General features: G+C 35.0%; 1 protein-coding gene across 1 annotated transcript in view; it reads right to left on the bottom strand.

The window, feature by feature from the left end:
- Window positions 1-14,604, bottom strand: part of LOC126823850 (nitric oxide synthase, brain) — a 70,211-nt gene that overhangs the window by 35,646 nt on the left and 19,961 nt on the right. Inside the window, exons 2-8 of the mRNA XM_050552881.2 lie at window positions 7,847-9,301; window positions 6,383-6,525; window positions 4,420-4,582; window positions 3,382-3,473; window positions 2,430-2,571; window positions 1,735-1,874; window positions 1,322-1,496 (exon numbers count right to left, since the gene is read on the bottom strand). Coding sequence (XP_050408838.1) covers window positions 1,322-1,496; window positions 1,735-1,874; window positions 2,430-2,571; window positions 3,382-3,473; window positions 4,420-4,582; window positions 6,383-6,525; window positions 7,847-9,043 — 2,052 coding nt within the window. The 5' untranslated portion in view covers window positions 9,044-9,301. The remainder of the gene's footprint in view (window positions 1-1,321; window positions 1,497-1,734; window positions 1,875-2,429; window positions 2,572-3,381; window positions 3,474-4,419; window positions 4,583-6,382; window positions 6,526-7,846; window positions 9,302-14,604) is intronic.

The raw sequence follows: 14,604 nt of genomic DNA, 5'->3' as shown, positions 1-14,604 counted from the left end.
AAATTCCCAATAAAAAACTTCGAGATTAGGGTATCATGGGGAGGGTTGGGTGAGGGTGGGGTGCATCCCGAGTTTTTTTACTGCCAGATTAACCAAGGTGTAAAACCATATAGCTGAAATAGGGCCGCCAATATGGGTTCCGCAATAAATTTACAAATAATATTTTAATCCCTTCATTAATCAGAAAACAAATCTATTTTAATTAAAGTAATTTGTTTCATTTCGAAGATTTTGTTTAAGTATCATTTTTATTTTGAATTTCACATATCTAACTTTTTCTGTGGTCATAATCCGGTCCTTCTGTATGTCGTCATGTATGATACGACAGACTTTCGGCTTAAGGTGGTGGTCAAACATCAGTGTTACTGCCAGTGGTCATCTTGATCGATAGCTATCATAGTTTACACTACTAGATTAAATCAAATGGCGGTTATTGGAGATAATACGCGATAGACGACTGTTCTATGTAGTGTCATCATCAGACAACAAGTTTATTGTTGTGAGCATATGACTAACGACTAGGGTCTCGTGGCCTTTCGGTTCTTACATCGGGTTTTCTGAGGATGACCATCAGTATTGATCTCCGATCGGAATTACACCCGGGAGGAACTATGAGTACCAACTATTGATGATGGTTCTCGGCTTTGTCTTTTGTCGTTTTGGTTATTCAGTTTTCCCGCATTTTCTGTTAATTTGTTATTCCAGAAATCATGTGTGCATGTCTGTTAATTTAGTATTTGAGTGGCATTTAGCGAATAAGCACGGTAAAAAACACAACAAAACTTATATGGAAAACTATCTGGTTTTCGACAAGTGTTCACTTGTTGTTTTCATGCACAAGAGAACATCTGTCGAAGCTTCGTGCTATTTTTGTACAAGCCAGTAATATTTTTCCATAGAAATTGTGTTGTGATTTTGTCTGTTAATTTGGTATTCCAGAATATCCAGGTATGAATAAATGTCTGTTAATTTGGTATTCCAGAATATCCAGGTATAAATATCTGTTAATTTGATATTCCAGAATATCCAGATGTAAATCTCTATTAATTTAGGATTCAAAAACACCCAGGTGTACACCCCTTTTTATTTAGTATCTACAAGTAAATATCTGTTAATCTGGCATTCCAGAACATTAAGGTATAAGTATATGTTAATTTAGTATCCAGGTGTAAATATTTATTAATCTAATATTCCAGAATATCCAGGTGTGAATTTCTATTAAATTGGTATTCCAGAATATCCAGCTGGGCAATCCAACTACATGTACGACAAACACGACGACGAATATTTTCTACCAAAGCAAAAGTAAACTGAGTCTTACCTCAATAATGTTATATCTATTTACGTCACAGAAATCTCTGGCCCCGATCTCAGTACCCATATACCATCCATTAAAGGGACAGGCTGTAAACTCTAAACCACCGCAGTCAAATAACATAGCAGACACAGCCGGCAGGGCGTACCACTTTAATCCCATCTCGCTGAACCAAGGGTATCTGATACCATAAGAATATATAGTCAGAAATTAAAATAACGCATGTAATTATCGTAAGATACAAGGTGAAATTTATATGACGAGCAGATTAATCAATTGTTAATTATAATTTTTTAAAAAATCTTAAGGGAAATCTTTGAATGTATTTATTTCTCTTGATCTGGAGCGTCATTAAGTAGAGACATCTATATCCGAAGTAACTTTCAACCCATTTAAGGAATGATAAAAAAAATGCTTACTTGGGGTGTTTGATTTGTACTTCAAGAATAAGTTCTGGGGGTACTTCAAACATCTCTGGATCATGTCCTCCAGCTGAGAGAATTAGGGGAACAATATCAAACATGCCTCCTTTAGGTTTCCAACCCATCTTGATACAAATCTAGAAAAAACAAAGATCTTTTTTAAAACTTTCAACAACATCATTGTTGATTTAGAAAATTCACTTTATTTATAAAAGAATCGACTTCAGAAGTGGTTTTTGATTCCGAAAAACAAAAATGATATCCGGAACTTTTGATATTAGCAGTTTTATTTTCTCCTAAAATAACTAATGTATACTCAAACAGATGATTAAAGCCCATTTACTCATCAACATGAATCACAATACGATCTTTGGGAGAGAGAGAGAGAGAGAGAGAGAGAGAAGAGAGAGAGAGAGATTGTAACGTCCATTCGACACAAACTAGGTCATTTCGAGACTAACATATGGTTCAATTTTATTTCTAAAACTCGCTTGCGCGTAGGGGTCTTTAGTAGTGGAAGGGAACCGGAGGAACCGGAGAAAACCCACTAGTTTGGACAGGCGACCCTACTCCTTGTCACGTACAACTGGGGTATCGAAACCACGCCAGTTGACTCAATGACAGACCTTATGATACAACTCACACGCACTAACTATTCCGGCATCCCCCCTTAAATAAATATGCGGAGTCACCTCAGTAAATTCGACGTTTGAAGGATCACCTATAACACTACCATCAGGTTGTTTATAACCAGCATATCTTACTAACTGGGCATTCCATACTCTAAAATCTTTCTTCTCAACAGTTCTCTGTGGGAAAATAGTTATTGCTGATCTGTAAAATAAAGCGTCAATGATCCTTTATGTCATATTTAACCAAGGACCGGATTAAGATCATTATTGTGTATAACAATGTAATAAAAAGAACAATATTTGATACGACACAAGAGATGAAATACTGAAATAGTAAAACAATAAACAAAAAGCAGAAATATTAATATGAAATTCTTTAGAAAACAGCGAGAATTGTATGCCTGATTTCAAATCTTATTGACTGTTTTCTTGACTCCAGTTGCAATTTTTACAAATTGCGATCGTTAGGAAATCCTCTATAAAAACAACCACCGTTTTTCATATTCCTTCCTCATTTCAAATATGCTTGCCTGTTTATGTGTGTAATCAATTTGACTCAAGTTGTTATTAATACAGAGCGTCTTATCAAATAGTTGTATTATTTAGGTACACACTTAATACATTTTGCGTGTTAATTGTGGCCGTTTTATCACATTGTTGTAGCATATTAGTACACATTTAATACGTTTTGCGTGTTAATCGATGACCTACTCCAAAAAATATATATTTACGGATGCATTTTGATTACTGTAGCCATTCCTCTAGAAGGAATAATATAACTAAACGAGACAAAGTTACACAAATAAGCCGTAAAATTAACAACATAAAAAAGAGAAAGTTATTCTACTAAAAAAATGTTAAAGTGGTCTACTTTTCTATAAGAATGAACCATGTATATTAACTCTTTGCACCACCTGTTTTTCCCTTCTACACGAGTAGGTGGATAGATGTGTGTGAGAGGGTTAATTTAATTAACATACCAATTAATAAGTAGATTAACAAATGAATTTACCTAATGTTTCCCTTATTAGTGGCATATTTAATATGGTTACAAATAGCCTCGAACATACCACGTGCGGTGGTAATATGCCGTGCATCGAATACCTAAAAAATAAAACATACAAATTTCTTTTACACAGCTGCCAATAATACTAATAATCATTATAAAAAGTATATATATTATAATATATCATTATTAAATTTGTTTAGTATATGTAACATAATATTTTTTAACATTTTGGGGTTATAAAATAATTAATCGCACATTGTTTTTGCCAGTATATTTAACATAAAACATAATCATTGACACAAATTTTCAACATTTTGTGGTTATAAAATAATTAATCGCACATTGTTTTAAAGGAAATGTACCATAGAGTTTATAGTACATACAGAAGAACCACGCCACCCATATAAACAAACAGAAAAACAGAAGACAAACCCACGGACACGACACACAACTCCCATAACACATGAATATTTTAGGTAATAAACAATAAAAAATACTATCAAATCAAGTGACCTAGCCATTGACAGTATATTACTAGACACAGTCTTTAATAACAGATGTTAGGTACAGTCTTTAAAAACAAATAATAGGTACAGTCTTTAATAACATATGCTATACACTGTCTTTAATAACATATGTTAGGTACAGTCTTTAAAAACAAATAATAGGCACAGTCTTTAATAACAAATGATAGACACAATTTAATGTTAGACATTAGACGCAATTAGACATTAGAAACAAATGTTAGACACAAATGATAGACACAGTCTTTGATAACAAATGGTCTTTTATAACGAAGCAGTTATAAACGAAGTCAACGATGGTAGACAGTGGGTTTACACGTGCAATTTTGAGTGAAAGCAAAAGTATTTGGATACTTTTTTATGTCTACCAGATTTCTTTATTTCTAAACCTTTGTTATCATCTATATAATATGACACAAAGTTTAAACAAATCTGAGTTAAATCAACATATTATGTTTATGAAAGATTCAGTGTAAGTTGAATATTATTAGCCAAGCCTTGAGGCCAAAACTCTTACCTGTAATTTCGTCCACTGAATTCGACCAATACATCTTGCAGCATTTCTCCAGGCAGTTTTGGCACCAAAGGTTAATTCACTGGTAGTTAAATCATAGCTTCCTGACTTTTCTATAGAACTCAGCACCTCCTGAGATCTTTTTTGATGCGATGGTGTATTTATTCTAAATAATAACATTTATTCAATGAATCATTATTCATAAAAACTTAAATTATAATATTTTAAGTATGTGTCCCTTTCATTGTTTTAATTTCGTGAATAATTCCCTGTAGATTAGAAATGAAATGAAATGAAACGAGGTTTAACGTCCCACTGTTCTGCTCCAACTGGGCTAATAAAGACAGACATACGCCATACAGTGTGCTATGAGGGAATTTTGTCGCGACAGCGGCGCTATGACATACTCTTTTATCGAATTCCAACTACCAAGGTATCTTTAACGTGTACGCCAATATGTACACCGGACATCGGTTTTTCGTCCCATCCGAACGACTGGATGTGGCCCATTGCCACCCCCCCCCCCCTGCATCACTGACAAGGCTGAACCACGTGGCTTCCCATGGAGGTTTAGCGCCGGAGAGTGTAAGTAACGCAGATCAAAAATCCAAATAACCTTTCTTCTGGAACATGTAAGCTATCTAAATACTCGCATAAGTATATGTTAATCCCGAAATATTAAATCAAATAAATAATGTAGAGTTTTGTTTAACAATTTACTTGTTCGTTTTCTTGAGCTGGAGGAAGTCAAACGGTCAATATCCTTTTTAAAATTGTTCCCGTCTTCATTACCCTTGTCGGTGGAGAAAAGTACGACGTTAAATACCATAACGTTTCATTTAAAATTTGTTTTTCTCCGTGTTAATCCAGTGTTAAATGGAATAAAGCGCGCGGGTGTTTGTACTACACTGACACGCCTTATGAAATACCTCAAATATATATCTTAATCCTTTATTTTACAAACAAAAATTTTGATTCATGAAGGAAAAATTAGTTTTTAATAATTTTGAATTAAATGCCAAGGTGCATTAAGTTTGATTTTTATGATAGAAACACGTGTGAACGAATAAGAACTTATGTTGATATCAGAATGTGAGATTAAAACATCGTGTTTACGATTATTCAATTAACACCCTTTTAATTTCAAACATATTTAGTTTAGCTTACGTATTCTAAAGATGTACAAAGAATGTTGAACATAATATCTCAGAGTAAAACATTGCTGTCTATTTGCCGAATATTATGACATTCATGTTACAACCATTTGCTGGTTTGGGGTCAAAATTAAATACTATACAGGAAGCGACTTATCCATTCTGCCTCAACAAACTCTGGGATGAATCCTGGTCTTTAGTAAATTACAGAGTGATTTCCATTTTTCAGTATTGTAGTGAGGGGGCCCTGGGGGTGTCTGGCAAAGAAGAACGTCTAGTCGTTGGGGTCCTGTGTACACGTTGGCGTGCACGGAAAAGATCCCTTGACAGGCGGAAACGCCACTGTCAGGGCAAAATTGTCCTCAGAGCACTCTGCATTGCGCATTTCCGTCTTCATTAGCCAGGTTGCTGTAGAAAAAAAGTATGCCGCGAAATATCATTTCATTTCACACCGAAAAAGTAGGCCGCGAAATATCATTTCATTTCATATCGAATCATAACCACAGTGTCCTTAGAAAACGGTTACACTATAGGAAAAGGAATCCAAATTGACCAACATTTCAATCCATAGAAACAGGAAAACTGTAATTCTGAACTGTTATGGATCTTGTGTATAGCTGATTTCTCTGACTACATTTTATCATCAAATAAGATTATTATACCATTTGTTTATTGTAAATATGGCTTAATCGACAGTCGGTGATACATAAAGTTACATACTCATCTAGAAAATAGTTGTTTTTATTTAAATTCCCTTTTATGTTGATATATTTGATATAAATAAAGGACCATGTACTAGCAAACGTATATACCTTTTAATAGAGGCGTAATATTGTTCAATGAAACTCTTGGCTTGTGTAATTAATTCTTCTTTGGATCTAGGAATACCTGGAGGTCTTTTTGATGCCATGTCCATTAAGGAACCCATACATCGTTCAGGAGTACACTGTGTGGGCTTTAATAATAATAATAATATCTTTTTAAATGCACGTGGTTCTGCACCTAAAAAACTACATTTTGTTCTTCTTTTGGATTTATTTTTCTCAATAATTGTCGAACCCTTAATGAAAGAACCTTTTCATACCCTGTAATGTGAATGACCAATCTGATTAAAATACAGATCTATATTTCGTTTCGTTTTTTTTATTCTTTCGATGGCCTGCACTACATGAAAATCTGGCCGGTTGTAGTGGAAGGTCAGTGTCAGTGGTCATACGAGCAGCTTTTGACCCTGTGACGTCAGGCATTGATTAATCAATCAGCGTTGTTGTTTGTTTCTAGTGGTTTACCCACAGTTCCGTGCATGGCACGCCAAGAGGTCGCCGTAACAGATGGTTTCATAGGCTAATACCTCACGCCATCCAGTACGTATGTTATATAACAACTCTTCCAGATCCTAGTGTTTTACAGACAAATAAAACGAAATTTTAAACTATAAAAAACGAAACAAAATAGGATTTGTGTTTTAATCAGATTGGTTGGTGAATGACATATCGGTTGGACATCTTAACAATAAAAGTATAAGATTGAAAATAGAATGACAGTGAAGTTGTAGTGTTCATAAACTGTCAGTACGACTGGAATCTCTGGGTCGAACATTGGAGATAACCCAGATTCGATTCTCTTTCCTTGTTTACGTCAAGACGTTGGGCGCCTAGGCTTTAACTGCCACAGGAACCTTGATGGTCAAAGAGTTAAGCGGGGTAATAAATTAAAGGACCAAAATGTACATAAAATAGACAACGGTTTACAGTACTGGAACCCTTAACCGCAAAAACCAAATGTTAAAGTGGGAGTCAGACCCCCTTAGAAAAACCTTTGAAATTCATGATTCCTGGTTATGGTAACACAAGTGTGTAAAAGGACAGCAAACATCACTTAAAGAGAAAAGAGGGATTATTTACACCCCAAAAGATGCATTATGTAAGATTTAGATAAATAAATAACTGACCGTTCTTTCTATAATAACAATTCATCTAACGTTTGAAGCTAGAAAAAGTCGTACAATAGGCATATTTAGCTCTTACATAATGCATTTTTAAGTGTGTCTCCATCTTCTTAGGCTCAATGGGGATTTGGGTGACCGAGAGATCTAACCCGTAAATTTTACACCATAAGGTCTTTCAGCCAGTCATGTGTCGTGTTCTAATCTCAGGCCTGTACGTGGCAAGGAGTAGGGTGCCAGAGTTATTAACTGACAATTTACGGGTTTATTTGTATGAGTTATTATTAAAATACGCATAAAAACAAAACCATAATGAATTTTATAAGCGTACCTCAGCAGATTTGTGGTGAAGAACATCCATGTCTGTTTTATCATCAAGTAAGTTCCTCAGTTTGGTGTATTTCTTTGGACTTGGTGTAGCAGATGCTCTTCTTTCTCCACCACGTCTTGGGGTGTTGGTCAAAGACCCATTCTTTCGCTTTTCTGACGGCATTTTTTTTCCTTCGTCGTCGGACACGTCTACGTGGTCGCAACTAGCGGGTCGGATACTTTCGCCGTTTTCAGGTGACTGACCATTAGATGAACCTTCTATTTCCCGCGTTGAGGACCCACCAATGACTACACGTTTAGGGGTATTATCATAACTGCCATTGTCACTATCATTCTTAATTTTAATATCACCTTTCACCACTACAGTTATTTCGTCATTATCTTGTATTATTTCTATTGCGCGCCGCGAAGGGCTTTGACACTTAGCTTTAATATCACCGTTTTCAGAATTAAACCTTTTCTTTAGAGGTCCGTTTGACAGCAGTGTTGGGCTAGAGAGAATTATCTTAGGTGAACCCTGACATCCATTATCTAAAACAGTCTCCTCAAAATTGTCATCGTTTTTTGCACGAACTACATCACCGTTAACCAGAGAGGTCTTTTGTTGTTCCAGTGTCTGTGTGTTTGCATCCCTTTGATGAGAGTCAATGTTGAATTCCGTATCATTCCCTACACTTTCAGTAACTTGTGCTTTCTTTTTCGAATTCTTCCTGCCTCCCTTCCCACCAGAATCATCACCGTTACACAATTGTTTCAATGTTCGCACAGGCGACGATAATGGAGAAGGTGTTGACGCCAATGTCCTTCGTATTCGACCTACAATTGTATTATCAATAGGTTTAGTCACTCGTGCAGACGTAGGCATTCCATTTTCCAGAAAAGTTGTCTCCAGATGAGATGAGAATCCTTCTGGACCGCGCAGCAAGAGCACAACGGGTGCGTTGACAGGCACAGCTTTTAATATTTCCACCGAGCTTTCATAGCTCATATCAGTTAGATCTATATCATTGATCCTTAAGATAACATCTCCGACTTGGACCAGGCCGCTTTCTTCAGCAATGCCACCTGATACCAAGTCCGCGACCACAACAAAAGGTTTGTTCATTCTTTGTTTAACCAGGAACCCGAGTCCACCATTTTCCTGCTTGATTAGCTTAACACGGATGGTATTTGCGTGTTGATCGGAATTCGATGGCATTTTGAAAAGGTGTTATTCGAACTAATTAACAAAAGAATGAAAAGAAAGCTGACGCCTATTCCTTATAACAGACTTGAAGATGTCCACTGTCACATGTCGCGTTCATTAATCCAAAAGGCTTTTTAAAACTCTACTGTCTTGTACGTGAAAGTCTACATGGTTTGAAGTTATTTATATTTTTTGCTTTACAATTTAAACAATTTGGAAATTTTCCAATAAACGTTGCGCTGATATTGTTTCTATGTCGCTGGTGTCGTCCTGAAAAAAAGAAAATACATCATTCATTATACGTTAAATACAATTGTCAATTAAACAAATTAAAATGCGTTAATAATTGATGAAATGGACAATTGGGCGTATAGACGAAATGGGTCTAAAACCACACACGATTAAATTTAATGTGCCTTCCATTACATTTTTGAAAATTTTATTATAATTTCTACTAATTAATTTTTTTTCGTGAAATACGTGTTTTACATTATTTTGTCGTTTGTAAAACAGTCAATTTTTAAATACTTCTACATTGTCTTATGGCATATGTTTTTATTTGCTCATATCACATGGCGCTCGAAACCAGTACACGACGTCTAAGAGTACACGACGCAGTGTACTGATTTTAAAATGTCCAATGTGTCTTAAATATTGGATAGTAGCATTGTATATTTTCACGGTAATACAGCAACATCCATATTGAATTTGTGTTTTCGATTTCGAATATTATAGGGTTAGCCCCTTTATTGGCATTAATAATTTTATTTGCATAATATTGATATTGATATATAATATAACAATATGATCTCTATTTTAATATACAAAATAAACATCACCTTTGAAACAATAGATGTAATATTGTAAGGACCATGACCTATTTGACCAGTCGATCTTGTACGTTATCATTTCTGATATTATCGGCCCATCTTATTTGTCTCGTTTGAATGGCGCCCAATAGCAGTGACCAGCCAGGTAACTGTAAACTTATTCCGCTTGGGACACTCGTAGAGCAGATGATATATGTGGTTAGGACTTCCCTCTGGAGAAGTTTATGAGGTCAAAATGAATTGGTGGATGAAATGGGGTTCACCGTCCTACTTTTCCACACCAACAGGACGAATGAAGAAATGCTAGCTTACGCCATACTGTGTGCTACGAGGGACATTGTGTTGTGCCCAGACAGCGGCACTGTGGTCTACTCTTATTTTGAATTCCAACTATCATGAGTCTTTTACATGCACGCTAATGTGTAAACTGTGGTTTCTAGTGACATTGCAGTTTGTTGATTAGATCCTATCTGTAACATTTTTGCAAGTTTTTTCACAAATCAGCTCAAGTTTTGTTTGATACAATTAAGGTATTCTGTTAGTTTTTCTTAATATTGAAGTAGTATGTGGTGGGATTTGTTAATATTTAGTTAGCACTGGGTGGTATTAGGTAGCAATGGGTAAATCGTCCCGCTTCATTTTGACTATTAAATACTGACATCATACGAATAATTTATGTGATTTCATGTTAACAAATTTGTACCATTCGTAATATCTTTAGGAAGACAGTGTGCTTGTATATCATACTGTTATAGTAGTTTTGCATTTTGTCTATTAACAACTTTCGTGTGAATTAATTAACAATTTTACTTCTTGCAGCAGTCATACATCCAGAACTGGACAGTTATGTTTTCTGTCTTTTGATATCTTGTAATCTAACTCAAACCACGTCAATCATAAACACATGACATTATTGAGATTCTTCACGCTATTTGCAAAATAGTTTTTATGTACACACTGCTCGAAATACCAATAACACACAAATTATATCTCTATGTCTTCTAAAACACACGAGAGAGTGAGAGAACTTGATGGCCGAGTCATCTTGTTAAACTTAATAATAACTCTACAAACAATTATGTGTGAATGTGAATTTTAATAGCATTGAACTTTGAGAGTCAAACCCCACAACATGTCTGTATAAAAACTGTCCAAACCTTTGACGATTGCAAGCCTTTTAATGAGATTTATGATTATGACTTTAGTCAAATTACCCCAACAAATTTTGATAAAGGTCAAGATATATATATCAAGAACGATGAAATAAAATGGAGTTTAAAGTTCTACTTTTCAGGACCAACTGCGCAAATGAAGACGGGCATACGACATGCAATTTCCACCTGCCAACACCATGTATAATGTCTTATAATTTCACAATTTGTCGAACGTCACAAAACTCACCAAAAATAAAAATAAAAATGCAATAGCCACGTTTGTACAAACGTATTAATCGTTTGTATCAATTACTATAATATTTCTAAAATGGCGACAATATATAACAAATAGACAAATTCGGTGATTTCGAACAATTTGAATATTCGCAGAGCTTTAAAAACAGCTCTGATCTCTTAGTGAGGTCCACATTACAGATACAATAGAAAAGTTCTGAACTTTTCGTTCTAGTAGTTCCTGAGATACAAGCATAATGTACAGAATGTGTAATAAATCCCCCCCCATAACTAGATAGAATAATATGAATCAGATTGCAATCTTAAGAGTAGAACAAGTAATTCCTGAAATATAAGCAAACTGAACAAAATGAATAAACTAGATTATAATCTTAAGAATAGACCATGATGGAGGAATGTGGTCGATATGTTTATCCAACCGATTGTTTAGGTTTTGTCTAACAAACAGAATTCTAAGATCATCATATTTCTTTGAACCCACAGGTAGCTGCTTAACACCTGCACAATTCCCAAGTCTGTCTTTGTCCTATAACATTATACACATTACACGATATACGATCTATTTGTTTATTTGCCTTCGGTTAGAAAACACCCCAAGCGCAGCAAATTAATTATTAATAGTTTGTTAATGACAGATAATAAAGTCAATATCGTGAAAATATGAAACTTATTAAATCATAATACATATATCAGTATTCCTATTGCGCTTGGTTTTTTTTTTATTTTTAAAACACGGTAAATAATTTTAATAATTTTATTATTTGTGTAAAAATTTATTTTGCTTGATATAATAAGTGTTTATTTTTTTGTAACACACTGCATATTTATACAAAAAAGTTCGAGCAGATGGACAAATTGAGTTGTTTATGAACATTATATTCTGCACATGATGAAAAATAAACACTTTATTACGTTTATTATATTTTATAATGTTTATTAGGTTTAACGTCCAACTTTTCTGTATAGACTGGGTAATGAAGACGGGCATACCGAGGGATCTTTTGACTGGACAGCGGCGGTGCTACAGTCTACTCTTATTTTGAATTTCAACTGCTATAGGTTTTTTTTTAACGTGCACACCAATGTGTCAATGGGACTTCGGGTTTTCTTCTATTCCTAACGAGGGATGTAATGCCAAAATGACACAGGTTTCATAGCCCGGTGCCCAACCTCCTTTCAACAATGCTTCCCTGTTTTAAACTCAAAGACCGATTCTCGTGGACTAGATCTATTTGTTAAGGTCAGCCCAATTTTCGTCAAGGTCGCTAAGATGTAAATAAGATTAGGGCACCTGATTGTTGGCGTGATTGTAGGTTAGAGTTAAGGTAAGCGTTAGGGCTAGGTCCAGGGTTGGTGTTAGGGTTGAGATTAGCGCCAGCGCTGTTTACATCTCGTGACCTTTGACCACACTTGAAGCTGGCCTTATCAAATAGATCTAACCAATTCTCCTGATATAGACTACACTGATCCTCCCACATCAAATGCTTATTATTTATTGATTAAACAAGACCATTAATTAACTTAAAACTTCATCTTAAATGAAGCATTGCATCTTTAAGAGTTCTTGCTGGAGTTTTCACCCGTTCAAGTTTATACCACTATTCCAATATCACAGCACATAGTATTAATAATTCAGGATTTAATATTACAAAATGCCACAATCTCTTATCATTATTATCTTGTCTTTAATCTTTTGAAGGTTTCTCAATCTTATTATTATTATTATTATTATTCCTCTCTGAACTATTAATCATCCTAAGCTGATATTTGTCTTTATGCGGAATGCTTTGTATAAATTAAAAGTAAGGTCCACAAATCGCCCTTGATACTAGAAAGGTGATTAAAATAGATATTTACAGAATACACAGTGTGTATATTTAACTATTATTATGCAATGAGATTCTTTGCGAATGTAATTTGTAAGTTAAAATGTGTTATGGTAGACTCCAAATGTCTGTCATCAAATGGTGTTTGGGTCTGGTATTTACAACTGCGCGTGACAAGGGTCATATACCTAACCAAGTTGGGTTTCTCCTGATTCTTGTGTGTCAATCTGATTAAAACACAGATCCTATTTCGTTTCGTTTTTTATAGTTCAAAATTTCGTTTTACTTGTCTTTACTACACTAGGACCTGGAAGAGTTGTTATATTATCGGCGCTTTGGTTGAAGGGAGGGATAAGCCAATAAAACAGTGTGTTACGGCGACTTCTTGGCGTGCCATGCACGGAAGTGTGGGTAAACCACTAGAAACGCCAACGCTGATAGATTAATCAATGTCTGACGTCATAGGTCAAAAGCCGCTCGTACGACTCCTGACACAACCTTATAGTACATCTTTCAGATCTTCATGTAGTGTAGGCCATCGAAAGTATAAAAAAACGAAACGAAATATAAATCTGTATTTTAATCAGATTGTTTGTAACGTCCGCTTACACACACTCCTGGTTCGTCGGTTGTGTAACATTTTATGGATCGAGGTGATGATGTGCCGTCAAATTCTGTTGATTTCTATCTAGACTGATGGGCACATTCAATTTGTCTGGAAGTTTTAATGGGACATGTTGTATTCGATACTTCGTTGGTGTAAAACAGTTATAACATTTATAAAATCCAATCCAATACGCCCGTATTGTATATAGGATTGTAAAACCTGGGAGTTTTCATTTTTACGAATGCCGTACACATGGCAGAGTATTCTTAACTCATTATCAGGAAGTCCACTTACTATTATATTGCTATTGTTTTTCGTTGGTTTTTTGGGGGGCAGGGAGGGTCGCCGAATGTATGAAAGTCTATCATTCAATTGACGTCATAAATTAAAACATCAAATCATTTAACAATACTAAGCTTCATAATCCGGATAGAATTTCGGAAAACGTTAAAAAGTTTAAAGGTAACAACTTAGGAATAAAACTAAATGGGTTCAAATACATAATGTGTAGAATGACACAGTAACCCTAATAAACTGGAATTCTTGGTGGAGGTGGATCTGATGTACAGCATTTTAATTGATTTATATTGAAGTTAAACGTAACACTTATAACATTAATTGATGAACTTGAGTAATAAAAGGAGCTAATGTATAAACTATGGATCCCGACCTGGCAATGATGATTAAAATCAATGACTTAAAATGCCGATAACTAAACTGAATGTCGATAAATTATGTTTGATAACTGCTAAAAAGACAAAGACGTTTCCTTCAATTTACAAAAGACAGAACAGCTATTTACAAGACCTATTAGTACTCACAGCTATAGAGGGACAATTTGGACAAGAAGTCCTATGGGGTCTTTGAGAGTATGGATGCCTACAACACAAAACCTTGATAT

The sequence above is a fragment of the Patella vulgata genome, chromosome 6 (assembly GCF_932274485.2).
Source record: "Patella vulgata chromosome 6, xgPatVulg1.2, whole genome shotgun sequence".
NCBI classification, from domain to species: Eukaryota; Metazoa; Mollusca; class Gastropoda; family Patellidae; genus Patella; species Patella vulgata.
Note: the sequence above shows the minus strand (reverse complement) of the source record. Positions and strands in the feature narration are given on the sequence as shown.